The 27,701-nt window shown below is 45.7% G+C and overlaps 1 protein-coding gene across 1 annotated transcript in view; it reads right to left on the bottom strand.

Annotated features, from left to right (window-relative positions):
• RCOR1 (REST corepressor 1) overlaps nucleotides 1-27,701 on the bottom strand; it is a 76,992-nt gene that overhangs the window by 18,841 nt on the left and 30,450 nt on the right. Inside the window, exons 3-5 of the mRNA XM_015865601.1 lie at nucleotides 20,384-20,467; nucleotides 4,979-5,031; nucleotides 875-1,036 (exon numbers count right to left, since the gene is read on the bottom strand). Coding sequence (XP_015721087.1) covers nucleotides 875-1,036; nucleotides 4,979-5,031; nucleotides 20,384-20,467 — 299 coding nt within the window. The remainder of the gene's footprint in view (nucleotides 1-874; nucleotides 1,037-4,978; nucleotides 5,032-20,383; nucleotides 20,468-27,701) is intronic.

Below are 27,701 nucleotides of genomic sequence, written 5' to 3'. Positions count from 1 at the left end.
TGCCACCTTTTTGATAAAAGGGACCTGACACTTCAGGAACCTTTCCTTCACACCTGGGAGGTAGGTTACTGTTCACTTTCAATAGGATCAGCAATGCAGGTCTTCAACTGCACCTTGAAGATTAACAAACAGCAACCACATCAGTCACAACAGCATGGTCGAAGGAACATGGAGATGAGTTTGGTTCCCACTCTAGTGTCAAACCAGTCAAAGAAAGACTCAAAAAATAAAAATCTACATTCTATCCTCTCCGAATTTCAACAGGCAGCCTCTCAATGCCTTTTGCCTGAAGCTGGGTTTTTGACACCCTGCCCTCTCACCCACACACACCCCCAGCAGTTCCCTTTCAGGCAAAAGCCTACCCTCAAAGCTTCCAATAACAGTCTTAAAAGTATTGCTAGAAATTGAAAGGAAAGGACTGAAATGATATACAAACCTTCACCACACATCCACTGACAGTCCCAAATCACATTAAGCACAGACTTCACGCTCAAAATGAATTCCTAAAAAGCAGGCTGCAAGAAAGGAGTCAACTTTGCACAGAGATAATCTTTACTCCATGTGTGGGTGGGCATGTGCGTACAGACCATGCTTGAACTCCAGCTGAGACAAACACTACTGCAGCACACAGGGGACTGAAAACCGTAATTTCCAACCAATAAAAATTGCACAGTCAGAATTTATCCTTAGCTGGCAAAGCACTTCAGGAAAACACTTCTGTAGGGACTCCAGAAGCAGCGCTGTTTTTATCTAGTCACAGTAGTACTTTTCCTCCAATATCCCCTTCGCCTGCTCTCTCTCAGAAGCATCACACAGCAGCTCGGCACTGAAGACTGTCCAATTGCCTGTTCTGCTTTTCTCTGACACCACTTACCATCTGCTGGATCCTGTGAAAGGTTTTCCCATGGAAACTGAAAGCCTGTTCAAACAAGACCTTGTCTTCCACTGTCCACTCATCTGGGAACGGAGTGAAGTTCGGCAGATCCGCCAAAGATTTTTCAATGTTGTGCTTGTGCCAAAAGAGCATCCCAAGAGCCTAGAAATAACAAGGACACCACAGGGACAACTGTAACCACAAGTAATATTACCACGTGCAAAGAGACAGCTTCTGCACTTTTCTCAGGCACCAGGTTAACCATCATTTTTAATTCTCAGCTATGTCAAACCCGTGTGTGTGCAAGTAACCTGGAATTGGACCCGCATTGTTACACACTGAGCACACTAGAATTTAGTCCAACGATGGAGATAGTAAAGTTAGAAAGGGCTAACAGCTGAGAGACAGGAGAAGAAAACCAAAGTGATTCCAACTTTACTGATCATTATATGCACAGAAAAGCTAAGCAAAGCCATGAGAAGGGCACCTAAAAGCCAGAAAGAACTTGAGAAGCTTTTTGCTTTGCTGAACCATCACTGTTTCCTATGCAATTAGGTGGGCTTGATTGTTTAGGGTTTTTTTTTGGGGGGGGAGGAGGGGAGGAGAGGGCAAGAAAAGGTGAAAGGGTGGGTGAAAACAAAGGAGAAGCACAGGGCAAACAGTGTGTGCAACCCTGACTTGTTGCTAAGGTGTCTCCATCCAATAGGAGAAAATAATCTCATTCATTTAGGGGCAGCTCATTTGTTTCCATTGCCTATCTCTCAATTTGCTGCAGGAGTCTGTGGAACTGAAAAATCAGACAAGTGTGCACACTGTGCTTCACCACCTGCAAACAGCCCCCTTCTGCATCCCCCAGACGTGCATCCAAAGCCACCCCTCTCCCAAGGGCGCACAGCTCACATGATTTATGACACATTGCTGCATCTGGTACAACAGTGACCACTGCGAGTCATTCTGGGAAGGCCTGACTCTGCAGAGCTGGAAACCAGCCTTGCACAAGGGCTGCAAAGAGAAAACAACCCCTAACATGCTGAGTAAAACACCAGAGTAACCTGCTCGTCATATGCAAACTCAGTTTGGGTTTCACAGCCTCAGTAATCCCCACCTAGTAGTTTCATCCATTCTACTCAGAGATACAAAATTACTTCAAAATTGGGGCTTCCCCATTATGCTTTGCTATGCAAAAAGCAGTTCCTTTTTGGGTTCTTGCTTCACTAAAACTGTGCAGAGGGGCAGGACCACAAATATTAACCTTACCCAAGATTTTGCCCTGACCCTGCTGGTATTTCAGTGCTCAGAGCATCTTCCTTTCCCCCACTCAGAAGCCCCTTTTTGCCAAGAGTCAGAACAAGAATCTTGGTCACAAACACAGTCACTCAAGGTGTCCCAGAAGCCACAAACCCCATTCTATACATCCACTTCAGCAAGCATGGAGTAGAAGAAACTCCTTTGCAGGCATCAAGGACCAAGTTTTCTGTCTCATCATTCCCACCAACCTCAATGTGGAATGAGCCACTTGGGTGCTAAATACTGCTAGTCACTACTGATAGAAAGCAAAGGGAAAACAGGAAGGCTTTATGTACTGCTACAAGAAGCCAATATGCATTAAAAAAAAACAAAACACAGACACCAAAGATGATAGTGTTGTCAGCTGTGTACGATAAGCCTAAGCACCAACCATATTTGTATACACTCTTCCATCACCATCCTGCCTGAGGAGAGCTCTCTGGACTCTCACACGCAGCTTTTCCAGCCTTCTTTGTCCCAGGATGCATGATCCAGGCTGGCAGAGGCATCACAGTGCTCCCAGTGCTCAGCACAACAGTCTGCCAACACCAGCCAAAGCAGGCCGCCCTGCTGAAGGCTGCCCTTCGCCTGCCCGGAGCTGCCAAGGTTGAGGGGAGCACTAGCAGTGCAGCCCCAAGCCCCCACCAGTCACCTGCTGGCAGTGGAGCCTACAGTGTGGCTCTGGGCCATGGGTAGAGGAGGGACAATGGTAAGGGAGCCACTCGCAGCATGGATGCAGCCAGTTGGATGGGAGAGCTGCTGGGCAGAGCTGGGCGCGTGCCCCGGACACCAGCCAGGCTGCTCACCATTCGCTTCAACAAGCCGGCATGTCTTCATCAGCAACGGTGGGCTTTGGGCAGGGGACACGGATGAAGGAATGGGAATCTGTGTTATGGTGTTTGCCAAGTCACCTGCACAGTGGCCTGAGGAGAATGGCTGTCTGGGGAGGTGTGTGTGGGAAGGAATACACCAGCCAGCAAAGCCCAAACGGTGGCCAAATCCTAAAGCTCATTCTGACTGGCTTCCAGGGAGTCCGTATGGGCTCTTCCAGAGCTACCCAGCCAACAGTGACTGATACCTGCTGAAGAGGAAGTGTTCCTTGGTGACACAAATCATCCTGATTTGAAAGCCCTGACGCTAGTCCCTCTGACACAAAGTGAGAATGTGCTTTGCAGACAGAAGACAGAGCCTTCCCAGCTATTTCCTAGAAGTGCCTAGCTTAGCTGCCTAGGAAATCCTAAATGATCCTGGGTACATGTACATCCCAAAGGACCTGGGACACATCTCCAGAGCATTACACAAGTGCTGGGGAAGGAATGAGGAGAGTTAGGAAGGGCACTTACACATACAGCTCAGCTACTCTATGTCCTGATTTGAAGCCTCCTAACTTCCACTACTGTATTCAATAGACTGGGGCCAGGGGGAAGACAGATGGGGAAGAGGTGCTTGAGGGAAGGGTGGGAGGTATCTATTTGCAGCATTTACAGGAACACAAATCTGTGTTAGCCAAATAAAGTTTCCTAAAACAGAAGAATCCAGTTTGTTTAAAAATCACAAGCTTCATTTTCACCCATCTCCTGGATCAGTCTACTCGGTGGACACTTCTGCACTGAAATCACAAAACTTTAAGGCAATCTCTTTTAGCAAATATTACCCACTGTTTCCAGTACTGGGATATACCCAACTAAATTGACGTGAGCCATCCAGGGATTTTTCTGGATTTAAGTCTGCAGGCTTTTAGCGCTTTTTTCCTTCCTTTTATTGCAATTTTCTGCTCTTGGAAACTATAAATATCCACTCTGATCATCCCTGATTTTGCTGAAAGTTTTTCTGGTTAACTCAATCTCAATCCTCACATCCCACAAGAAATCTTTTTGAGGATGAGTATCAACCACTGAAAGCCTGACTCAAAGATGACAGCAGAGTCATTTAAATAGAATCCCTGCCTGACCAAACCACTGGCTTCTATGCTAATGGCCTGTGCCCGAACAATTTCATGAATTTACGAGTTTTCTGAGAATCTCACTGCAGAAACAGTATGTAATTTGCTCATACAGCAGATCATGCGATTCCCTGCCTTACACCTCCGGAAAAGTATTAGTTAATAAGGGAACTCCAGAAAGAGCTCAGAAAAACTTCCCAGTCACAACTCATCTCCCTTGACAAGTGTTGAAATCGATGTTAGTTACAGAGAACATTAGTACACAACCCTAGACCAAGTAAAGGAGAGGTCTGCCTCCACAAAACAGGATTTCAATCTCTAAGCTAAAGGCATTAGCTAGCCTCAGGGACAGCTGGACTCCTGAGCTGTTATCTGTGAACTGCAATACAGTTTGCAATATAATTTAAAAGTAAAAAGCCCTGGATATTGCTGTGTGATGGTTCAACAGCTCATTAGTAACTGCCAAGACATCCATGAAGCAGAGCTGGAGCAATCAATCAGAAAATGCAACACAAACAGGCAGCTGTCCAAAGATGAGCCATCCCCACTAACCGGTCTTTTTAATGGCATTTGGGGGTTCCAAAAGTGTTCAAGGGGTGGTCATCACAGGAAGCATAGTACCTGCGGCCTAACTCTGCTAGAAATTATGATGTAAGTTATGTTTTTCTTCTCTTGACTTCTTACACCAAGTTCAAGGTGAGCTTTACACTCCCAGAGCTCACCATTGCAAACGGCCAATTCAGGGAGAAGCAGAAGAGGAGAAAACACATGCAGTACAAAAGGGAAGAAAGAGGCACTCGTAGGCAGTCACTTTAAGACAAGTTTCAACACCTGCTGAAAACAACTTTTTAAATAAGTATTCAAAGGTTTATTACCTGCTCCATGTTGTATCCATGCTTCTCTTTAGCAATGGCAATATATTCATCCACTGAAAAACAAAGAGAAGAAATAAGGGCATTTCATACAGTGATCTCATCTCCTCTCCCCAGGCTAAAACCCAGCCCTGCAGCTCTGACTTCAGTCATGGTCACCATATCCTCCACATAGAACTCTGGTGAAGAGCTACTGAATCCAACAATTCAGGAAAGGAAGGAAATGAAAGGAAAACATCAGACACCTAGCTCCATAACAAGCTTAAATGATACATGATACTCAAGCCACTAACATGAAACATCATATATAATGTTTCAAAACTACAGATAGGAGAAAATAAAAGGAGAAAGCACAAGCCTTTCTCCTTTTTCTCTTTAATCCCCCACCCCAAAGCAGCTGTTTGGACACTCAAGCACAATCTATACCTTCCAATACCACCAGAATCCTAGCACTGCACTATCACTGCAGATATCTTGGCAAATTAGTCAGGTCCTATGCCTCAGCAATTCTCATCTTGGATCAAACCCCACCTTCTATGAATTATGAGGCCCCTGTGAGCTTTTAACCTTTATAATGCGAGGATGCCCTGAGGAGTTATATTTTGTATGGATGGGACTAAAACCCAAATGTCTATTTTAGTATGAGTGACTGAGCCTACTTTACATCCAACTGCACCCATCTGAGGACTAGATCAAAGTCACCACTCAGTGCTGTTCTGAAATCCACGGCCTCGTGCTTGGTCATTATTTGACACACTGAAAAGATACCAACCTTCAAAAACAGACAGAATCTGAGACTTCCACTTCCCCTGATGGAGTGGAGTGTGCTGGAAGGAGCCATTGACTGTAAGACCCCTGATGTGCAAGTCCCCCGGAAGACTTCAAATAGGTACAGACAGCCAGAATTCACTCACCTACTAATTTTGAACTTTAAGGCGAGTCACTTAATAACAAGCTCAGAAATCCCCCTCCTTTGTTTCTCTGCAGATACTCAGGGAGGGATGCAGTGAAATTCCTGTGCTGAGCACCCTACACCCATAATGACATGGAGAGCACGCGCAGCACCCAAGGAAGGAAATGGGGCTGTGAGCACTGCAGCTGAGGAAGCCACAATTCCCACAGTTTGTGCCTCATGATTAACTTCAGCTCTCACATGTGCTTCTCCCACTTTTTTTTTCCTTTGCCTTTCTGAGAATTCACAGTGAGTCCGTGGCATTTCTTAAAGTCATTTCTTTGCACTGGGGCACTCCTCGATTCTTTTTCAACTGGGAGACCTAAGCAGTGAGTTCAATAATTATGGGGCAAAACAGAGAGGATAGATTAGAAAAGGCACAGCCTCTTCTCAGCCTGTCATCATTAGAAACAAATAAAACTTAGGTAGTTAAAGTAGACACCCTGCCTTATTAGGCAATAGAGCACTTGATATCAACACCAGTCCTTCATCTGGCAACAAGATGCATTAACTAATTTTCACACAAAGGTGTTGCAAAAAAAGGGTTTTTAAGTGCCATAGAAAAGTCCGTTGAGAACACTAATGGAGCCACATGTTGCGGCAGGAGAAAAGCATGCATGACATACAGGCACAGTCAGCATGGGTGTAGCAGCACGTCAGTAAGGACACCCTGCTGAGCTCTAGCTCTCCCAAGCTCCCACATGCTTTCCCCACTCACCTGAGCACAAAGGGCACTCCCAGAGGCTGACAGAAGTGCTGTTGGATCATGCTCTGGAGGGGTTCAGTCAAAGTTTTAATAGCCCTTTGAGGAAAGGTGTAGCCACAGCCATTCATTTGCACCCCTGCAGCACAAACACATCTGTCTCTCCAAGTCAGCAAATTGCTTCTAAGGGACAATAACTATCCCTTCTTGCATTATGCAAACATAAAACAGTTGCACAGACTGTGGAAGTGACAGAAGCTGACTGAAATTGCTGCATTGCTTAATTGAACATCTTGTGAATTACAGAAGGGTAGGAACCTCTGAAGCCAGCTTTGCTATAGGAAAGAAGAAGCTTGCAAACCCACACCCTGGGGGACAAGAGGATCCAGGAGGATTGCATGGGGACAGCAAAGGGAACAGCCTCCTCCTCACACGCTGAGCAACAAAGGGAACATCAGCAGGATGTGGGCAGATGTGCAACTTCTGATGCTCCCAGAATTCATAACCATACTAAAAGCAAAAGCTGCCAGGAAATCCTAAGTGCGGCATTTCCCAGTACTTCAGCTAAGTACTCTTGGCTTCCTTAGGACAGGTATTCCACATGCAGTGCTATATATTTTGTCTGAGGGGGAGGTGAAGGAAGGAGGAGGGAAAGGAGCCGAATTCTCTGAAGTCCAAGGCTGAGTTAAGCCCCTGAATGCTAAGTACTGCTGCATTAACCAGCTCATTTTCACTGTAGAAAGATCCACAGTTCCTGATTTGACTTCAGCGTCTTATCCTTTAACATATGCAGAAAAGAGATGAGGTCGTTCTCCCCTTCAGCATATTACCTTGCTTATGCCAGATCATGATACGAAATGAAAACTTAATTCTTCCTCCCCATGCTTCCCACTCCTCAAAATCCTAATGGTCTTTTCCTCTCCTAACCCTCAAGGACATTAACAAGGATTCAGCATACAAGTCACAATGCCACAGGGCCAAACAGCCTATCAGTTATCTGACATGGTGAAAGGAGACAGGATGCTTTTCTTGACATGGTGGGGCCACATTACACCTCACCGTTACATGGGAGGAAGAGAGAAAGACAACAAGGTCATTAACCAACCACAAGAACACAGGAAAGCTCCTTCTAGAAGCACTTGCAGGCAAAGAAAAAATAAGGAAAAAACAAGGAATATACCACTGTACTTTACTGTGGTACACAGGCAGGCAATGAGCCGATTTAGCCCATTTTGCTTGTCATTTCTCAGCTAATCGCGGGCTCATTCACTTTGACGCTTGCACCATCTGAGACGTCTGACAGTCTCTTGAGCAATCCCTCTGATTACTCCTCTTTACCATCCCCCTACACAAGAAGTGAACAAGAAAGAGCAGGGCACCAACTGAGTCACAGGATCCCTTTAGTCTCTCATACCAGTAGAGCCTGGAATTGCCACAAGCTTAATGCTTCACATGCCACGCTAGATAAATAAGTGCTCTCTTCCATCTCTGTCTTCCCAATGCACTTCCAGCAAGCCCAGGGCAGCAGGCACGTGAAATTCTGCTCCACTGCATTTCAGTGGCATTCAGTCATGCTCAGCGTGCAACCCACCGATCTGTTTAGACACCAGAGCTCAGGGCCAAAGGAGCCTGGAGCAGATCCCTGCTTGCACCAGAAGAGACAGCATGCCAGCATGGCTCTTAGCTGCTTTCCAGAGGAGTAAGAGCAGCAGTGCAATCTTGTCCCATGCTCCCCAGCATCAGCTATGCTGCCACAAGCTCTTCTACCAGCAACGCTTTATCCAAACTGAGGATATTCAAACTCCCTTCCACCTAACCCATTTCTCAATTCTGAAAAGATATTCATGCACAGACCAGGCCACAAAGACAACATTTGGATAGACACAGTTGTGCGACACAGGAAACGCACTGCTCCTGTGCAGGCTCTTGTTGCTACTAGAAACCAGATGAGGGGAGAAGGATAGAGAAGAGAGTAATAAACTGGTATTTCTTTACCAGTTTGGCTGCATTGCTTCTCTTATACACATTTTAGCAGTGCAGACATGAGCAGGACACCCCCGCCCATCCCATAGCAAGCACTAATGCAGAGAGCTCCTTCCTACAGCTGCGCTCAGGAGGGCAAGAGTAGCACAAAAGGTGGGACACAATGGGAACACAGAGCTTTGCATGCAGCATCACAGCACAGTGCTTGGATGCTTAAAAAATCCCCTCTTCCCAGCACAAGAAGGGAGACGACCAAAAATAAGACGACTAAAGATCCTGAGTGTAGCATTAATACAGGGAAGGGAGATGTAAGGGAATGAGAAAAGAAGCAAAGAAAGATGCTTCCCCTCTGCCATGTAGAAAGAGAAGAGCGTGTGACTGAAACAGTGCCCTCAGCCCCCTGAATGCTGTGATTATTTCTAGCTGATACTCTCACACAGCCTTTTTTTCCCCACTAACCACCTTCTTACAAGAATCTTTCACTAGAGGCAAAAGAAAGGGGCCGCTCCTGGCTGACATGAGCAAACAACTGCATTGCTGATTTTCAGTCCCGCATCCTAGAGCGCTGAATTCAGAGATGTAAAACAAGAGCATTAATTTCAGGGTGGGAGAACTCGGAGAAAAAGAAATGCCTGAAAGCGATGACTTCCCTCATCACCATTTCATCAGATGAAGCAATCACACCAAGTGGGTCCTTTGGAAGAACTCTCCCTCCTCGTGCCCCACACCCAATTTGGTTTTTAAAGACCCCACAAGCATCACACCATGTTCAGTGGACTCAGTGACCCCAAACAGTGTTTGCAGCAGAAGCAGTAGAGCTAAAGCCCACAGAACGCAACAGGAATGCAGAGGTAGAGCTGTTGCTGCAACCTCAGTTCACCCCTATTACTGGGGTACTGCAGGAGCTCTGAACACTTTGCATATTACGTGATGCAATACCCTGACGGAACGGGGTGAAATAAGGACAAAAGCAGCCTTCACAGCCTCAGTAATGTGCTTCACGGGGTTTGATCAATGCTGAAACCTGTGAGGAATTTCGGATGTGGCTGTACATCTCCCCCTCTTCTCCATCTCCATTCAGAGCAGAAAGAAAAAAAAGTCAAGACCCAGTATAAATCAGTGTTATATAAGGGAAATAAGGAGCACGGATTAGACGTATACATGCAAAATTGTTTCAGATTTCAAAACACAGTTATGACAGCACACAAACAACTAACCACAGTTACTACCTCGGCTCTAACAGCCGCAGCTGCATTGCTGTCTCATGACTTCGGTGGAACACTCCTGCCATCTCGTGGCCACAGCGCAGGGAGGAAGGCACAAAAAAGCGAGGAATTCAGCCAAGAGCCTCACCGAAGTGAGCTGCAACAGGAGGCAGCAGGGAGCAGGCAGAGATCAAAGCAAAGATGGGCTTGACCGCTTTCCTGGGCAGAATCACTTAACAAAAGCAAACAAAACCCATCTACTTTAAAAAGCTCGTATGCCTCAGAAAACCTGCTTCATCTTCTTGGCAAGACAAAGCGTGTCACAGGCAGGAGAGGGGAGCCAGCACAGAGCCATGTTGTTGTCCCTTGCCTCCTCCTAGACTGGCTTTAGGAATACAGAGCACCAGTGACTGTGACACAAAGGCTGCTTACACACTTAATGCGAAGGTGTGCAAGGAATTGTGCTGAAGATAGAACTGAGCTAAGGCCTGTGAGCCAAGAGACTGCTGCGACCTCAAGGCAAGGAAAAACAGACCCTGCCAGAGCAGGAACAAGATGAAATACCCTGCAGCAGGGCACAGTACTGAGCCAAGGGACTGCATAGAAGGCTTTACACTCCAACCCTCCTTAGCTCCCCATAGCTCAGATTTCACTTGTACATCACAGCCACCCCAGCCACCTCATCCCACCTGGGAGCACAGACATCTGCCTCAGTCTCCAGGGAATTGGGCTGGAAACATGATCCACACAAAGAACAACCAGTTCCTGCTGTGCTAGCACTCTAACCCAAGCTGCAGTGAAGTCATACAAGCCCTGAGTAGTGTTAGTCAAAGATATTGAGATGCCCTCATGAGTAGATGGTGTCAGAAGAGACAATCCTACACGCTGCCAACTGGGCAAGCTTTCCCCCTTATTTGACTTCAGCAAGCCATGTAGGCTAGCACAGAAACACACCTATTTCCCATCTTTTTTTTTCCATTCTTAATCCCTCTCCTTGCATGGCCAGCACATAAGGGGAAGCCCAAAGCTGAAGCTCTAGTGATGGCTAAGGACCTCACTCACCTGCCTTTTGGCTCTGCTGCATCAGCAAGAAGGCTGTACTGAAATCCAGCACACTGCATCTTGTCAGAACTATTTCAAGCTATTTACCAGGAAAGGCCTTTTGCTAACACGCATTTTTCTTTTAAAGCTTTTACCAATACAGGTTTGTTCCTAAAGTTGCCCCCTCAGTTGAGGGGTAAGGAAAGCTCAGCTGCTGCTTTTGGTACAGATACACTTGTGTGTGATGGGGGAGGAGGGTGTTAATGAGGACAACAATAAAGAAGGAAAGCCAGCCAGCTATATACACTTACCTCCCTTGCTCTCTAACACTGCTACTGCTCTGCCTCAAAGGTCATGATAAGGACACACATGGAGGACTCTTCTTGCATATGCAACACATTTCAGCTAGAAATTGTCTCTGTTCTGGCAGCAAATGCTGCTGTACTGGAGGAACAGCACACTTTCTGTACCTGCAGAGTCCCCCAGGTGCCTCCATACATACCACCAAAGGGTGAGGAAGATCTGACAGCCAAGAGGAAACGGTACCCTTGGGACTCAGCAAAGAATAGTCAGAGTCGCATCAAATCACTTTGGGAACATAATCCATGATAAGCATATGGGATCAAAGCAAGGTTTGTTCATTCAGCAGTGCAAATTCGGTCCTAAATCAGACAGAGGCACTTGATTTTATTAAACATAATTAACTAGAGCACATGGTATTGGATTTGGAGCCACGTAAGAACACAAACTACTACACAGTACCTGCTGGAAGGAAGGGAACACTCCATCCCATGTATGACCTTCCAAGACACAGGTAAGAAATTAACAGACAGAATAATCGAATGGGGCACGTGCCTGAACAACAAAGCAAGTTTACAGAACAGCTCTCTGCATTATTCAATACAGTGCTCTCAATTCAGTACAAAGAGCCCTAAAGCCAGATTTATTCTGCTGTCAAACCATGTCTTGAGGTAACTCTATGGGAAGACTATACAGTCACAGATTATATACTTGAAGGCAGGAGCACGCCCATGCAATGCAAGTAACGTAATCAATACACTTGTGACAATAGGTGGAAGATTAAAAAAATATATACATTTGATCAGATGGTTCAGTGCAAGAGACATTAACGCAGATTAGAAGACTCGTTCATCAAGATTTTATTATGTAAATTACTCATTTTTGCACTCCTAAATAACAGCCAATCCAGTTCATCATTTCCAAAAGCCACAGATTCATTTACTTTGGGAAAAAATGAAGTGTGTCACACAGTAATGACAGAGTCAGAATGGGAAGCCATAGGTTCAGACTACCAGCTGTTTCATGTAAGGTTCATCCTTGGTCTCATACCTAGGAACATTCTCCAGTTCTTTACATCCAGAGTCGTTCTGCATACACTGAAGTTTGTGGTCTGCAAAATGGCTGGGTATTATTGTTTTGTATTACACCAAACAACAAAACACCATGAAAACCATTTTCTGAATGAGTGAGTAAAGTAACTCATGACAGAAACAGCCTCATACACACAAAAAAAAAAATAAAAAAAAAAAATAAAAAAAGCCCCAAACCATAAATACACTGAGCACTCACTCTGGCTCAGCAGGGACTACTAAAAGGACTGATCAAGCAGCCTGCTGTCATCCAGTCTCAGAAGCCACCAACAAATACCTGGACTCAAAGCCCCCTGAATAGGGCAAACCCTTTCACAAGGTCCATTTCCCACACTCAACAAGATTTTGAGAGCTCTTGCCTAAAATCAGAACCGTTACATCCTCTATTGTAGGAGGAATAAAAACTCATAAAAAAGAACACTGTATCAGAGCCAAGCTTTCCAAACAGCACGGGCAATTCCACTACGCCACAGCCCAGGGTTTTCGTGCAGCATGAGGGCACACACACAGAAGGGGTGTGCGGGAGCAGAATAGCCATTATTACAGCTCATTATTATTGCTACTGATAATAAAACCTGTCACAAGAGAGTAGAAGCCATGCTGACCCCCTTTATAATGCATACAAAGGCAAAGGAAACGGAATAATTTGTCCCTTAGCCACTTCCCTAAGGAATGTCACTTAGGTGGATAGGACACATCAGGCAAGACAGCAGACAGCAAGATGAAGAGTCAGAGCCATGCTGAGGAGCTGCCCATGGCTGCTAGAAGCAGGAATTTGTGGTCATCCACCCCCAGTTTGCTGCAGCTGGAAGAGGAGATGCCTCTGCTCCTGGATGGCAAGAGGTTTAGTCACAAAGGCAACACGTATCATTGTAGTTTTTCCTTGCTGCTGGCCCCCTTCATTCCCAAGCCCAGATAGAGGAGAAAGAAGGGTCTGGAGCAGATGACAGTTCTCAGACACCCAGAAGGCCTTTGCACTTGAGTGAACAAAAAGTTGTGAAACGAGATCAAAAACAATAGGGACTAAGTGAAAGCAGCTTGATGTTGGATGAAAACTAACCCTTCAGTTGTAGCTTCTGAAGTATTGCTGAGAAGAACTCCTAGATTTACAGCTCAGAACTCATTTTCAGATGTTTGGGGCTGGCCCCTCCTGAGAAGACAAGCATCTTCTCACAACAGCACTCTCTGCACTACTGCATCTGGATGCTGAGAACCAAAAATTACTTCTCAGACTTTCCTGAAAGGCTCTATTATCCCCTGGGTGCCAGAAAGCTAGAGGGGAGCAGAACAACAGAGACAAGACAAACTCAGCTCTCAGGGTACTGCATAGCTTATAGGGAATGACTTATCCCAAGGGTGGCTGTGCCTCTGACCTCCAGCTGTCTGCCCCCATCAATCTACTGAGCATTTCTGCTCCTCCTTGCTGCAAGAACAGGTCAGCTGCTTCACCATGGAACACGGCAGGCCAAGAACAAAGGCAAGGAACAACAGAATTCCTGGTACCTTACTCCCAGACAACAGGAGAGCATAAGAAATAAGACAGGCAAAGATTAAAAACAACATCTCTACATGAGATCAGAAGTTGCATATGGACAATCATTCAGACTGTCCTACCACAAACAGGCTGGCACTCAGGAACCATAAACGGTCAATACATCGAATCCTATACTTGTTTGTTTTTTAGCTCCACTCTCAACAGGTTTAAAACCAATGAGTCTCACAAGTGTTTTTATCCTGTCCAGTAAGTCCTTACAGAAAGATAGTAGGCTTACACACAGTCTGATCCTGGACAGTAGCCTGGAAACCAAAGTACATTGTATTGACGGGTATTAAGGTACTAAAAAAGTGTATGAAATTAAGTCAGTTTAGAAAAAGCCAGCCTACAGATCCACATAACACATGCTGACACAAGGGTTACGTACAATGTCCTCTCTTCAAGGCCAATGTTAAAAACCTACAATAAGCCAACTAATTAACTAAGAGATCCTGGACAATCAATGGTAGGTGGTCAACTCCTTTAACCTGACTTACAAGCCCAGTCCTTCCCTAGGAGTCATACACATCGTTTCTGATACTTGCAGTGCTAGAAAATTCATGGCTACCTCTACCATCGCATGTATGTGCATGAGAAGCACATGATCTGAAAATAACGTAGAGAGTAAAAAAAGAGTATGGGAAAATAATTAACAGGAGCAGCTCCTAGTTAGAACAAACAATGCTACAGCATAGGCATTCCTGTGAGGGAAGTTCTGGCACACACCCTCTGCCTCCTGAGCCAGCACCTCCGTAAAAGCCATGCTCAGCAGTACTAACTCATCACAGCCAACTTAAGGCCACGACTTCCTCAATGAAGGACATACATAAGAGCTCCTCCTTCCTGCACACAACGCCCAGCATATCCCCACATGCACTCACTGGTGCTTTTGCTGACTAACCCACTCTAGGACTGAAAAAAGAACAAAAGCTACCCTTCAGATGCTGACCTTTCTTATTCTTCCCTGAAAGCTACAATAAGAGAGGTCAGAAAGAAGCCTCTGAAACCCTCAGAGCCTGCCATTCCCACTGAAGCCAGCAAGGCAGGGGCATGCTCAGCCTGCTCCAGGGCTGTGCCAGAGCAGCAGGATGTAGCTGCAGCCTGCCAGTTCTCGTCCTACTGGCCCTACAGCTTGTACAGCACCTATCAGACTGGCTAGGACTGCTCTCAAACGGCAACTCAGCTCAAGGCTTGCTGCCAGGGTGACTCTTAACACTGCCATCATCACTCCATTACATCCACATCATCTCACCTCCAAACTTCTCTTGTAAAAACTCCCCTTCCTAGTGCCAGCCCTGCTTCAATCCCTGCAGTAGCAACAGTAGTGGCAGCTGGCACCTCCAAACTGGGTCATCTCTGCACGTTCAGAGGCCTGTTTCACACTGCAGTGAGAATGAGGAACAAACAAGTGGCAGGAGAGAACAAGGCACATGAGGAAACTGGGGACTGCCAGCCCTCCCAGCACAGCAGCACAAAATTCCTCCAGAACTGCACAGCTACCATAGACAAGGCATCACAAGGCATCACAAGGCATCCTGCTCCTGGATACTCATAAGCACAATCTCTTCCTGAGGGATTTTTTTTTCCTGAGGGGCTGTTTTATATATTTCTATATATTTTATATATATATATATAGAAATATATATATTTCTAAGCAAATCCACCATACCTTGGATGACACACACAAACTAGATTGCTTCCCCAGCTCTAATACAAACCACTGTGAAAGAGTTAAAAGCTTCATCTTCATTTAAATATGCATCCAGGATCCAGAAACAACAACCTACAGCAAGAATGATGAAAGAGCTGGGCTCGGAGACTTCCACACAGCACTGCAACAGCAACGAGAGCACAGCAGTCAATGAACAAAGGAGAACTGCAGCAAAGTTTGAGGCAGCCCAGCCATTTCTGGGAGACACCCACAGCCTTTGAAGCCTGGTATCTTTTCTGCTGTTTGTAATATTGCTACTTCAAGCATTACCCATTGCTTCAGCTAACATGAAATACTGTATCCCTTCATCTTCTGAGCATTTGTTTAAGCACAGCAACTGCAGCTGCTGGTAGAAGTGGCCATGACTGCATTATTTCTACAGCTACACTCAAGTAGAATCTTAAATTAAACACCAGTTATCTCATTTCTGGATTCATGGAGTTGTATTTTTCAGTTACTGTATTTGCATCCAAGCTTCACAGCTGCCAGGTTTGCTGCAGAATATGAAATTTGGATTAGGGATAAACACAAACCCAATTCTGCTCTTCCATTAATCCTTTTTGCTGTCACTGGGACAGCCAAAGTGTTATTTCTAGAGAAGGAGGACAGAAAGATAGAAAGATCAGAAGTGATGCATTGGCTGCATTTGGTTTTCTTTGTTTGGTTTTTCTTTTCTTTTTTGCTCTCTTTGCTTTGGTTGGGTTTTTTGAGGGCTCATCTCTATTTCAAGGATGCTGTTTGCAGCATGTTGGAGAGAAGGGACTTAGAGCAGCTGACATACATCTGACTGCATCCTCCCCTCTCTTGCTGCTGCATGGAGCAGGGGTTGGAATGGTTCTCGGGTATCTCTGAAGCAATAATCCCTTCCATTTCAAACACATCCTGCTAAACAGAGGCTTCATTTTTTAGAAGTGATTTTATGACCTCTTTTCCCAGTCTAGTCTTTCCCATTTGGGGCTTTCCACTCACGTTTATTTAGTCCTAGAAACCCTATACCCCAAGAAAATGAGAAGTGATGATAATTGCTTATAGCATCATATGCCCACGCAGAATTTAGAAGCCAAAATAAGTGAGCCTAGGGTGAAAGGGTCCATCCACACAGAAGCCCTTCTTAAAACAACCTGCTCAGTTACATGCTGAAAACAGGAACCTTGCACACACTGTGTCAAGTCCTTTCAAAGGCACACTCAGCAACGTGAGAAGACACGCATTTTATACTGTCAGTCATTTTAGGTTAGAAAATTCAGACAAAGAATTTTCAAGCTAATGTAACATCTCCTTAAAAAAGAAATGGAAGCATAACCCTAGCCTGTTCTATGCAAAGATAAGCCCACAAACTACAGAGATACTCTCTAGTCACTTGAAGGCAAACAGCTCTCAGAAAATTTTGGGACTGATGCTGTATTAGGCAGCACACCCAAGTACAGCTACCAGAACTCTCTCATCCCAAGGAGGGCAGCGGGCACAATAACACCCTGCACATGCTCCAGACTTGGATGGGACACAGGACTGAGCTCATAGCTTCAGGGTGGAGCACCACTGCCCTGCACCCCCCACCCCCCCCAACTCCAACCATCACGAGTGGGTGGCACTTCAGTCCAAACCTTGCCCAAACGCACCCCACAGGGTTAACATCCTCAGTAACCATAGCAACCAGCACTCCATCAGAGCCTCAGCTGGCACGCTGCTGCTTTCCCAGGATTCTTTTTTGCAGCACATTTTAGAACCTTCCCCCCCCGCCCCCCAATGAGGATGTTAGAGCATTCACTGCTTCCTGCAACTCCAGCATTCCTCTGACTCTACACCCCCCAGGCTCACCCGCCTTCCCTCCCCCCAGGGAAAAGGGGGGCTGTCTACAGCCTACTCAGACCCCCAGTGTGGGCACAGCATACAGCTGGCAGCCAGTAGCAATCTGGCAGGAGGAAATGCCACAGGGTAACAGGACTGGAGAGCCACCAGGACAGACAGAGGGACCAACTGCCATGACCTGCCCTCCTGTGGGTATCAGGGACAGTGCCTGTCTCTTCACTAACACCCCAGCAGCAGTAAGTCCACTGGTCACACCCACCTGAACACCCCCATACCTGGTAAAGGGAAGAACCCAAAACTTAACAGCTACAGGCACACACATTCCATCAGAGCAGGCAAACCACTTTCAAAACTGAGTTTATCTCAAGCTAAACAATACATCTTTCTCCTCCTGCAGTTCACCTTTGAACTACAGACTCATGAAGGAAATCATCGCCTCCCATTCTCCTGCCTGGTTTCTATTCCTTCCTCCTGGGCAGCTGCAGAGTGCCAGCACTTACTTATTTCTAAACCAACCCAATGTCATTTTTATGTTCCACCCATTGGAGTACTTGGCATAGAGACAGACACTGCTGCTTTATAAATAGCCTCATGCTGGCCCATCTCTATCCTGCACAGTTTCCACAGCATCATTACGATGCATTTCTCACCACCTCCCTCTCCTTCCTCATTGCCCACGTGCCACGCAGACAGCAGATGCCCACCTTCCACCTCACTGTTCCTGCTCCTCGGTGTCACCTCGCACATCTCTTTGTGCCCTTCCCTGCCCTCCCCAGCAGTTGTCCTCAGCTGCACCAAGTCTTCAGTAGTGTCACTGAGAGCAACCTTTGTTGGAAGTGGGACGCCAGCCACAGGACGTGGGGTACTTGGAGCACAGCTGGAAGGGGAGTGGTTATTTTAAGGCCAATGTTCAGACCCTGCACAATGACCTTTCTTGAAGACAGACTTCTCACTTCAGGCTAACTTTCTGAGCTCACGCTAACTTTCTGAGCTCACCAGTGCTGGCAACTACCAGGCAAGTGATCCCTCAAATGCAAAAGCCTGGCAGTAGACACAGAGCTTTCAGGCTAATATGGGGCAAGGGAGAAAGTGATTTGTACCAGGATTAGTGAGTGGTTAACAAGGCACATGATACAAAGAAAGCTAAGCAGTCAATGTGCCAACATGTTATTTGCTGGAAGGGTGCAGACAGAAATCTTTGTTGAGGAGATTTTTTTCTTGTTGTTTTGTGGTTTTTGGTTTTGGGGTGGGGGATTGTGGGAGTTGTTTGTCTAAAATCTTCCCCACCATATCCATTATTTCACAGCATCCAGGCAACAGGTTGTTCCAGTGTAATTACAAAACTGCTTTAGTATGTAAGGCACGTGGGACCACAGCAAGTTTTAACTGACTGTACAAAGCTGGAGCAGACACTCACCTGGCTGACACACAAACATCCACCTTCACATGCAGCCTCAGCCACACAAACAGAGAAAAGTCCTGTGACTCCTACAGAGTTTACCACAAAAACAGGCACAGGATGGATCAAAGGTTTTGGAGAACAAATGGAACAAGCAGATACAGGTAACAACACGTTGCTGATTGGAAAGGTTTATTCTTCCACACTTCAGCCTGAACACATGTTAAGAACAGATGTGCTAGCTGGGATGCACAGCAGTTAAAGCTCAAGTCATATTTTTAATTGTTTCTTAGGTTTGTGATATCTCAGCTGATACTCCCATACTTTTGTGTCACAGATCACTTTTCTCAATTCCATGCATCATTATTTTATTTCCACCTCCACTCTGTCTCCAAAAAACCCATTTCCTATCAGACAGAAATTGAATGTTCCCAAGCACAACTGAGATTCACAAGACTCTCAGACTTGAGAGGCAGCTACAGAAATCCTCTGTCACAGATGACCCATGCAGTCTTTCCTTCTGGTGAAGGCAAAAGTGTTTTACTAGAATCCTCTGAAAAGGTATATAATAACTGTACATAACTGTCAAATCTATCCCACTTCTCATCAGTCTTACTTAGTTCAGCATCCAATAGCCAGCAGGGAGCAGACAAGACACCCACTGGAAAGGGAGAAGGCAGACATCATCTTTGCAAAGCCCTTTTCATCTTCAGATCACAGTATAATCCTTTTATAATTCAAGGGGCAACTTCCTCAGCAAACCAAATGCACCAGGGCAGACCTCAGTGACTGCCTGGCACAATTTAAGTGCAGTCCCTGCTGCTTTAATTAGCAAAAGCCCTATAAACATGCTGTGATGGATCTTGGTTCTTGGATTTAGGGAAAAAACAGTGATCAGTTTCATACTGTCACCACAAACAACTGCAGAAGGCAGGCATGTAAAGATTCTTATTCTTGGTCTTAGAGTCAGAAAGCTAAAAAGGTATAAGCATAAAATCAAAAATAGCTCCTTTCATCTGCCTCCTCAGGTTTAGTTACTCTATTCGAACAGCAGCCCTTTAATCAAGAGAATTCTGCTTGTTCATGAGGAGAGCTGTGGCTCGACAAGCCTTTCAAGCACTAGTTCTGCCATCTGGCAACAGCACTGAGACCTGTTCCCAGACACACACACACACAGCTGATAATTGCCCTCACGTGGAATTCCAAGGCACTGCAATTGTTCTGGCATTTAAACCTCCATGAGCTCCAGATGTGAATTTTGTGTCTTTATCAGAGAAAGGGACAACAAATCACCAGAGATTTCTGCCACCCCCCACCTCCTAAATACCTTTCATTTAGCTCTCAGCAGTTATTCATCATCTTCTACAGCACCAGAAGCAAACAAGAATATCGTGTAGGCCTACAGATAAGCATCTTGAATTCATACCAAGGAAGAAAGTGTCACATTCCTCCTGCTTCCCCCACTTCCATGGATTCAACAAACTGAGCAGCTGCCCAGTGGGGAACAAAGTTCTTTTCAGGATTGCTTTGCAGGCTTTTCTTTTTTCCAATGCTCAAATTAATTTCAAAGCATAATGAAAAGGTCACAGTCATAACCTCTGTATTGAAAGTGGCAACTTCATATTCTTTAAGTTATAAGTTTAAGAAAAAGAAGAGAAAGTAGAATTTGAAGAGACTTACATTTTGCTTCAGAGAGATTCTGATTAGGCGACCAGACCAGCATGCCGAGGTTCTCCCTCTCCTGACTTCGTCGGGCGAGTTTGGCTTCAGAGAAAAAGAGATACAAACCACGTTATAAAGTCATTTCAGATGCAAAATGGATACTAAAGTAACTTACCACACATCTGCAGCTTTCAATCAAGCTACAAAACACATCTGTGGAGTCAAAAACCCTATCTTCCCAGTTAGACCTGAGGCTTTTCCTCGTGTTTCTTTTCTTTCCAATGCATCACTCCCTATATAACATGACAGCGCAAACTCGCTCTTTCACGCACTGCACTAAGCAGCACACATTAGACCTAAATTAAAAGTTAATTAATGTTTCTCTTCCGGCATACTTGATTATTTTTCTTCCAGCCATCGCTAAATGAAAAGGGAGGAGCAGTGCTCAGGCTGCAGGCCCCAAGCCTTCATGTCATTTAGATAACACTTCAGTATGTGTGCACATGAACCTCCCAGATTTCAATTCTGAGAACCTCCTCCCTGTCCCCAAAGCCCTCCTATGGCTCCATCCTCACATCAGCCCTTCTGCTCAGCCAGTTCAGAGAAGCTTTGGTGCATCACACTTGTGAGAAGCAGCCTGGTGTCAGCCAACTTTGCACCGGCTGAGAGCAAGAGCACCAGAACGTCCTAAGCAAAGAACCACAGCTGCATGTACTTAGGAAGAAAGCAACCTCAAGTTAAAGGTTAAGTTTCAACAGCATGTTCTCATGAAGCTACTGTTCTTGGGTGCTGAGCAATCAGAAGAGGAGGAGGAGAGAAGGAAACTTGCCCTGTGAGTCAGCAGCACAGCCAGCTCAGCCACCCGCCCCGGCCCAGAGCAACCGGCAGCTCCTGTTGGGTGCCCACAGCACTCCTGCTACTGCAGAGCTCCACGTCACACTGCAGCTTTATGCAACATTTCAACACAGCGCTATTTTCTTTGCACCACCATTTGGTAATACATGAAAAAACAATGTGTCAGAATACTAGTGACGTGGAAGATGTAGTGCCAGGGCCCTGACATCTCATCACACCATGAAATCAGAGCACTATCTGCTCCTCCATCTCCAGCACACCAGCAGCATCTCCTGGCCATCTCAACAGGTCAGGAGGTTCAGCAGTTACAGTACCATGAACATTCATGGTCTGATTACTGTTAGATTCACAAAACTGTTTGAGTTGGAAGGGATTCTCACAGGACACCCAGTCCAACTCCCTGCAATAAACAGGGACACCCACAGCTCCATCAGGTGCTCAGAGCTCCAACCAGACTGACCTTGGCTGTCTGCAGGGATGGAGCACCCACCACCTCTCTGGGCAACTTGTTCTCAACACCAAATCCACTCAGCTAAGAACATGCAGGATTAGATGACAAGAATAGTTCAACATCAAGTTTAAAGCAAATATAACATGTATTAGAGGAGGGAAGACCAGTAACATACTAACAAGGAACTAAAATTTTACTTTGAATTACCCAGACATCATCCTACCTTATTTCTTAAGCCTTGCCAGATAACAAAGTTTATTTTCACCACCATTTTCTCAGTTTTTGTAGCAAGCCTGGCAGTAGATACAGAACTTTTATACCACTTTTTTTTCTTTTATGCTATTTTTTTCAGTCCACGGATAGCAACTGCACACACAAGGTATTTTGTACACAGTATGTGTGCTTTACTATCTATGCTAGGCAGAAAACCAGGAGTGAGAAATACAAAAACAGCCTCGGTGGAATGCATCCACACATTGAACACAAAAGGTGTCTGAATTTAAAACTACATAGCTTGAACTTTACAAAAAGTCCTGCAACTTTTAGGATTAAATTTTACTTTCTCCTCCATATCAAGTCTAGGCCAGGAATGCAAAGAAGGCAACCTTAAAAGCCTCTGTTTTATCAAATTCTGCTCCTCACTCTCCCTACATCACAATCTATCCTGCTATTTAGTTCAGTGAAGGGTTTGAAATGTGGAGAGGAAAGCAGGCTTTCTCCTCACTTTGTATCACACTGAAAAGCACTTTCATATCCCCTAAAAATACCTACAGAAACCAGTAGGGTCTCTAAAAGTCAAACCCTTCCAGTCCCAACTCAGCTTTCCACATCCACAACCCATCCCCAGAGTTGCAGAAACCCCCCACCATCACAGAATATCCTGAGCTGGAAGGGATCCATGGGATCAAGTCCAAGAGGGGGCACCGTGCAGCTCTCAGGATCCCCTCCTGAGAGGGACAAAGCACGAGGAGCACAAACATGAGGGAATTCCTTTTCCCATCCCTTCTTCTACACAAAGGGTGAATTCAAACCTACACCTTAGCTGCAAAACGGAAAAGGTAAACACATGTGATCCGTTATATATTTTACATAAAAATAGTCACTTAAGACAGGCAAGGTTTACTCTTTTATGGTAACAATTAAGGATCACTTTGCTTTGCAAGTGCAGTTACAGCTGGGCAATCTGCATTTAAGGAAGCTGTACACTGGCAGACAAGACCACCCGACATTTCAGTTAATTCTGCTCTTTCATCCACACTACTCACCTCAGAGAGCAAGGCATGAGGCCTGTTCTAAACAGTACCTCCTTAGCTTTGTTTCAGGGCCAAACTTCACAAGGGACTTGAGTTCTCACTGCCTTCACCAAGCAGAGATGGGCAGCCCAGCTCCTCTGATCAGGCACAGGATCATGGCTTTTTTCAATAGCCATCCCCATCCCTCTTCCTTCATCCCCAAAACATACCCCTGCTCTGTATCCTTAGGGGCACATACAAGTCTATCAAAGACTGTACAAAGAAATAAAAGATGGCCAAATCCAGGTTAAAGCTCTTCCTGTGAAGAAAAGGTTATTTTTAAAGTCAGTCCTGTTTACAGATCTGGTTAACAGCACAAGTCCACAAACAACTCAAGCAGTACAAGGGGAAAAAATGAGGCATGACAAGCTGCCCATAAGCCAACATTATCCTAAAAGCAGCAGTGTTTTTTTTCCTTTTTTGAGCTGGGAGAACACATCTAAGCAGCGTGCAGCTGACCACAGTGCATTTGCAAAGCAGAGAGCCAACGCTGCTCTTTGAGTTACCATTCCTCTGCTTGTAGGCTGATGTTCCCTAATCCCAGGAGCAGTTACAGTTCTTCTCAAGCTTTTGGAACCTGTTGCAACAATTTCCACAAAGAAGGGAAGAAAAAAAAAAAAAAGCTACAAAAAGAACAGGAACCACAAGAGGGAGGTTTCATTCAGCAGCATCAGCCAGACTCCAAGAGGTGTTAGGTTGATTTAAAACAAAATATGTCTCATCTCTGAGTCTTTAAAGCATCTTTCCCCTGCTGTGAAGGTTGCTGCAAGGGACAGCCTTGCTCACAAGCATCTGTCTGCTCAATCTGCACTCAGATACAGACATGTCATCCCCACTCTCCCACCAGCACCCAAACACAGTTTAAAGCCTCAGAGGTAAGCCTAGCTCAGACCCCACATGATAAATCCCAGCTCAGTAACTAGGTAGAAAACAAAAAGGAAAGTGTCAATACAAAAAGAACTCTAAAAGCCCTCCCTTCCTCCTCAAGCCACACACTGCACTGAATTCACTCCAAGGAGGAAGCAGAACTTCTGTCCTGCCAGGACCCTCTGAAGAAACAGAGCAGAAATGTGGAGATACTTACAAGTAACTCCTGGTCACTGAGTTCAAAACATCCTTGCAAATTCCATGATATGTGTATCAATTCATCCCTGAGGCCTGGAACTGCTCCTCAGACCAAGGAGCACAGCCTTCAGCCCCGCAATCCCTGAGTAACACCCACAACCTCACCAGCAGCCTGACATACATGTATCCGTGTGTCATAAAGGGCTTCCTGCATATGTTGTAAATTCTTATTTCCTCCATGCAAACTTAAATTGTGTTAGTGCTAAAATTAAGACTGTATGAATAAGCTGAACATGCTGCTCAGTTTGTCATCATGAATACACCCATGCTGACATGAAACCACAGATCTGTACTGGGAGTTTCTCCAGAGAGAGCAAGGACACAAGCCCTGCAGGCTCCTCAGCCACCATGCTGCTCCATATGCACAAACTGCCAACACAGCAGGACCACGAGCAAGAAGTGTGTTTCTCTCCCAGCCTGTAACAGGGTGTTGTGGTCAAGACTTCTTTTAGAGGAGGGAAATAGAGGTGTTCTCAAACGGAAACTACTAAAGGCCACTACTACAGCGCTGATCAGTCCCCCCTGCAGGTCACAGTGACTTCCTCAGGGGGTTGGAACTAAACAAGGACATCTGTGGTTCCTTCCAACCTAACCAAAACCTCTTCCCAGTCCAAGTGAGCCATAAAGCAGCTGCAGTCATCAGCCCAGAAAGAAGGCCGCAGATCACCACTCCTCATCCCAGCCAGACCTCCACTCAGCAGGGTGAACCAAGAACCTTGGAGCACCTGAGTCAGAAGGCCAAAGGATAAAGGCAGTATCTATCAGCAGGAACCCATCCAACACTTTGGTGCTACTGCAGGAAGAGGGGCCCTGCCCAGCCAGCATCACCCTGCTCTCCTCACACATGCTTGCTTCCTCCTTTTGGCTCCGGCATTTATCCATTTGAGCCAAGCGGCTTCGCTAAAACTAACCTGGCAAAATAAAAAGCAAACAGCATTCTCCCTGAGTTATTAAATCAAATCAGTTGGCTGTGAGATCAAACAAACAGCGCAGCGGGTGCACAGGGAGCAGCGGGCTCACATGGGAGGCTCTGCCTTCATGTAGAACTTCATCCCACTGCCACAAGCCATAGCTGGAACCTCTCTGGGCAGAAACAAATGAGGGAACAGGCAGGAGCTCTCCCTCCAGCACAGCACAGCTTTGTACTGCCTGAAGGACTGTGTGTGCAATCCCCACATGAACAGAGGGCAGGCAGGACACCTGGAGCCCCAGCCAACCCAGAGCATAGAGCTGTGCAGTTCTGGCCTGTTACATCCCACTTCATTTTCCTTCTCCCAGCTAGAAGCTTAATGTGCCAGAATAAACTCAGAGGGAGCCAAGGCTCCTCAGGAAGCCACCCACCACCATCACCTATCTTCTGCTTCTGCACAGAGCAGCAGTGCCAGCTCACACCTGGGTTTCCATACTTAAGGGAGCTACTCCACCTTGCAGCTCTGCCCAAGGATGCTGCATGCTCCCACCATGGCTGCATCATTCAGGAGCATGCCCTGCTGGTTCTGGCACCTCTCCTGACCTTTCAGAGGTACAATTGTCTCCTGCAGATGCCAAGGCACACTGCTCCACCCTGCCCAAGTCAGGATGAAGGTCTGCAAGGGAAGATTCCCAGCCCTCACCCCTCCTCTGTAACCCTTCCAGTAGTCTGTAGTGGGTTTTCTTTTGTTTTCTGTTTTCCTTCCACTGCCTGCATAAGGCATTTCAGAGCTATGGGAGCCCTGTGTTTCAAAGGAGAAAAAACACACTGTAACACATCAGTGTGAGAGCATTGCAACACAGGCCACGAAGAGGGGGCATCTGCTGCTACTGAATTCCTCTATTAACTAAGACAGCAAAAGGTAACTCAGAGAAAGCACAGCCAGGTGCTTGACACAGATACACACTGTTCTGTCTTTTTTGGCAGGAAAGAAAGAGCAAATCAACACAGCTCAAAAAAATATATATATATGCTTCCCATAGAACAGGGAATTCTTCAGGTACTGACTGGTCTTTTGTTAGGCACCAGGTAAGAAAAGGTATCCAGATCTAAGCAAAGTATTTCATTAAGAATTATTGAAGTTTACACCAAGACTAAAATCCCAGGACAGCAGAACACCCACCTAAAAAGGTTCCTGTGTTACTAACGGCACTTTCCAATTCCTCCTCCCTCCCAGTAAATGGCATTAATTCATCATTAAATCACATACTGCAAGTTCTAGAAATGTCTAAGCAGCACCCTCTTACTTTTAAGACATAATCCTTGACACCATCTATAGAACAAGCACTGCAGCATACAGAGGTGAACGTAACGTTTTACTGTTTGGGAGTAGAGCTGGAGCTGACATGGAATAACTTTGCTGCTGAATGCTGTTCAAAGCAGTTTTGGACTGGGTCTAAATGTATTTACTTCTAGTGAAATGAGACTAAACAAATGCTTCAATTCTCAAATTCTGCATTTTCTTTATTGATACTGACCTTGTATCACTGCGTAGGGTAAAACCCCTGTTTACAGTACTCATGAAGCAAAGCAAGACAAAGGAGACATAGTTCCCACAGTCTGAAAAGCCATTTCTTACAGGATCACTGATACTGCCTGGGCTCATAGCATTACCCTTGTAAGTACAAAGCATTTACAGCAATGAAATACTTATGGGGCACAAAAGAATTAAAGGAAAATTAAGAGCTGGGAGAAAAGCCATCCCCACCTTCTTTCCCTGCTGCTGGCATTGGTGTCAGGAGCAACAGCTCGACGCCACGTGGAGAACTCTGCTGCCCAGCTCCTTCCTCCTGCATGTGACTTTCCAGCTCAGCACACAATGCTGCAATCCCCTTCGCTCTGCCTTCTGAGAACTGCCTGGCTTTAGCAGCCCGTGCCTCCTAGCAATGCTATATTTGTACACGCTACAGCACGGCTTTGCATGTAGCAGAATTTTCTAAACGGGAATCCTGCAACTTAAGGAAGGTTTTTTAATTAAGAAGTTATAAATTAAGCAGCAGTTAGCTCTTCCTATACTTGACTACACCCGACTGGCACTGCAATCTATATGCAAATAAAGTTCTGAGGGCATTTCTGAATCTGCCTGGGGAAACAAAGGCCACCATTCGGGCTTGGATACAGAGCCGTGCAGACTGAAGGGCCTATTGCTTTGGAGTAACTGGGCTGCAAAACCCACAGTATCTCACACCTCACAACAGCGTTAAAAATGTATATATATGTATATACTGCTTTAAAGAAACACCCTGTTAAAGATTAATCATCCAGCAGTGATTACAAAGGTCACTCTGCAGTGATAAAAAACTATCACCATTAGAAAGGCTGGAAGAGAAAACGAGAAAAAGCATGGAAAGCAATAATTTCCCTTTTTTTCAAGTAACCGAGTTCAAATACTGAGTCTGTGCCTCACATCTTAGGATTAAAACATATATATAAGAACTTCCTCAAGAACATACCCAGCCCAAGCTGCCTTGCTAGTTTAAGAGCCAGCAATCAAGCAGGAGCTGCAGCCCATGTTGTGCTCGCAGCCCAGGCCGAACAAAGCCAAGCAGATGTCGAGGCCTCGCCTTCATATTTTTCCTGAATGAGACGAGTCCGCTCATTCTTTCCTGCAAGCAGGTGGCACCAATGTGCAGCCAGAGATGA

This window comes from Coturnix japonica, chromosome 5 (assembly GCF_001577835.2).
Source record: "Coturnix japonica isolate 7356 chromosome 5, Coturnix japonica 2.1, whole genome shotgun sequence".
Classification (NCBI taxonomy): domain Eukaryota; kingdom Metazoa; phylum Chordata; class Aves; order Galliformes; family Phasianidae; genus Coturnix; species Coturnix japonica.
Note: the sequence above shows the minus strand (reverse complement) of the source record. Positions and strands in the feature narration are given on the sequence as shown.